This window comes from Apaloderma vittatum, unplaced genomic scaffold (assembly GCF_000703405.1).
Source record: "Apaloderma vittatum isolate BGI_N311 unplaced genomic scaffold, ASM70340v1 scaffold1139, whole genome shotgun sequence".
NCBI classification, from domain to species: domain Eukaryota; kingdom Metazoa; phylum Chordata; class Aves; order Trogoniformes; family Trogonidae; genus Apaloderma; species Apaloderma vittatum.
In genome coordinates this window covers 1-2,870 of record NW_009735554.1, presented here as the reverse complement: position 1 = coordinate 2,870, position 2,870 = coordinate 1, and the positions used below count along the sequence as shown (strand labels likewise).

At 51.3% G+C, this 2,870-nt stretch overlaps 1 protein-coding gene across 1 annotated transcript; it reads right to left on the bottom strand.

Moving 5' to 3' along the window:
* Positions 1-602: 602 nt before the first annotated feature.
* On the bottom strand, positions 603-1,512 carry LOC104267624 (olfactory receptor 14J1-like; the record flags this gene model as incomplete). Its single annotated transcript, XM_009876606.1, has 1 exon — positions 603-1,512. A coding segment is annotated over exon 1 (910 nt), but the record flags the coding sequence as incomplete, so codon positions are not given.
* Between the last annotated feature and the right edge of the window lie 1,358 nt (positions 1,513-2,870).

The following is a 2,870-nucleotide window of genomic DNA, read 5'->3' as shown; positions in this document are numbered from 1 at the left end:
CTCCTTCCCGGCTCTCCCAGGAAGCCTGACTGTGAAAGGACAATGTCGTGTGCCTCCACCAGGACACTCACACATTTTCTCTTTCCACTGGTGCTTTCTCTCCCACACATTTTCCTGAGCATGTTCTTGAGGACATTAGGACAGACCTAAGCCTTCAACAGCTGCAATTAGAATAACCCCTTTCACGGTGGAAATGCTCTTACAGATGCCAGCTCTGTGCCAGAGGTGCCCATGGGCTGTCCCTGCCTGTGGTAACATCACAGCCACACCACAGGACAAGGACCAAGTTGCCAGAGCCCTCAGACCTTACCCCAGAACAGGGGATCTGGAGGAGAGGGTGGGAGTGGAGAGAGCAGCTCTGGAGACATTAAGAGCTGGTGCTCCCTGGCTGTTCTGCCGTGCTGGGACTCTCTTCCCCTTCCCCTCAGCACAAAGGATCAGTCAGAAACAAAGAAGGAGACACTGAACTAGGAAGGGCATAAAAATGATATTAAATGTAAGAAAACATCATCAACAACAAAAATAACAGTAGAGAGGCTGGGGATGCACTGAGTTACACTATAAATTACTTGAAGAAGAAAACAGGCAATTTATTGCTTTACAATAACTAAAATTCATAAATTTCCTGAGAGCATCCTTGAGCTCCTGGTTCCTCAGGCTGTAGATGAGGAGGTTCACTGCTGGAGGCACCACCGAGTACAGAACTGACACCTGCAGATCCAAGAATGGGGAAGACATGGAGGAGGGCTTCAGGTTGGCAAAGATGGGAGTGCTGAGAAACAGGGAGACATCAGCCAGGTGAGGGAGGCATGTGGAGAAAGCTTTGTGCGGTCCCTGCTGTGAGGGAATCATCAGCACAGCCCTGAAGATCCCAACATAGGACACCACCATGAGAACAAAACACCCAAATGTTAAACAGCTACAAAGCACAAGAAGCCCAACTTCCCTGAGGTAGTCTGAGAGTGAGCAGGAGAGCTTGAGGATGTGTGGGATTTCACAGAAGAACTGTCCCACAGCATTGCCCTGGCAGAGGGGCACTGAAAATGTATTGATTGTGTGCGGGAGAGCACAGAGAAATGCACTGGCCCAGGCAGCTGCTGCCATGTGGGCACAAGCTCTGCTGCCCAGGAGGGTCCCATAGTGCAGGGGTTGGCAGATGGCCACATAGCGGTCATAGGCCATGACAATGAGAACAGAATACTCTGCTGATATCAAGAGGAGAAAGAAAAAGAGCTGGGCGGCACATCCTGAGTAGGAGATGCTCCTGTTGTCCCAGAGGAAACTGGCCATGGCTTTGGGGACGGTGGTGGAGATGGAGTTCTGATCGAGAACAGAGAGGTTGAGGAGGAAGAAGTACATGGGGGTGTGGAGGTGGTGGTACCAGGCGATAGTGGTAATGATGAGGCTGTTGCCCAGGAGGGCAGCCAGGTGGATGGCCAGGAAGAGCCAGAAGTGCGAAAGCTGCAGCTGCCGCGTGTCTGCGAACTGGCTGATGGAGCTGCTGTTGGACATTTACTCCCTCTGGCCTTTGGGGACTGTTGAAAGAGAATACATTGACAAGTTTGGGCAAATGTCTTTGTTCCCATCTTCTGCTCTTTTCCAAAATCTCTCCAAAAGTTACTGTCTTTGTCTAGGGAAATACTGATCAACTCCAGTTTGCAATATCTGTCTTGCTCTGCTGAGTAAAGCAACCTTCTGAGAAGGACATGAAATCGTCATCTGTCATATTGTTCTCCACCAGGGCACTTCAGGAGCCTTGAAAGACAGCAGGGCTCCCCGTGCCCTAGTGCAGGCTCAAGAGAGCTGCTCTGCCCATTACTAATCTCCTGCTCACCATGCAGGTACCCTGGGCTTATTTCACCCTACACCATTTTATTATGATCTTAATAACTATGCACTTGAAGAAGTAAATAGATTTTTATGAGCTTAGAGAAATCCAGTTTCAAGGTCCATCTCTCCAATCTCTTCTCTTTCCCCTGTGCAGCTGAGTAGCGAGACATACAGAGCTGTCATCTGCCTCTCTGCTGCCTGGAGCGGTCCCTGCCAGGAGATGCTCCTCTTTTCCCAGCTCTTCCCCCTGTCCCTCTTGCCAGAGCCCGTGCCCACTGCTGGGGGCTCAGCTCTGCCCTGCAGACATCTCCTGGCAGCAGCCAGACCATTCCCAGGGGCATCCCTAGGGTGGGCAGGGACTTAGACTCAGCTGCGACAAGTGCTCACGAGAACTAGGACCTTTTCCACAGTGGAGAAAAAAATTCCATTTCCTCTTGTCAACCAGTCCACCAAGAGGGGAAAACTCAAAGGACAAATCACTCAATGTACTTCGTAAACTATACTCCCCTCAATGTACTTCTTTTCTGCTGCCTGGACATATTTCTTCAACATGAACCGCTGTCAATGTCCTGGGTAGGATCAGACCCATCCTGGCAACAGCAGGCCCTTTCCATGGGCAGCTCTGGGAGAACATTGGCATGGGAGCAACTCAGAAAAATGCTGAGGAGAACTGGTGTCTTGCTGACTGTCAAGAACAGAGAAAGAAATTCCTATTTCCCCTCCCCACCCTGTCAAATCCAGTGGTAAACGGAAAACAGATTCGTTTCAGGTCAAAGCTGCTCTGCTGTCCTTCTTCAAAGGGAATCTCTGCATTTGATGTGGGGGTGATCTTGGGTTCTAAGCATCCCTGCATCACCCTGCAGGTCCTCAAGAGCAGAAACACCATTCCTTCTCTGCCAGGGTCCCACCTGCATCCCATAGCTTCTCCCCTAGGGCCGTGGGGAGCTCCCCGGGCAGACTGAGTGCTGACCCTGGCAGGCGGCAGAGTCCCTGCCCCAGTACACAGCCCCTGGCACTGTGCAGGGACCCTGCTCCCCAGG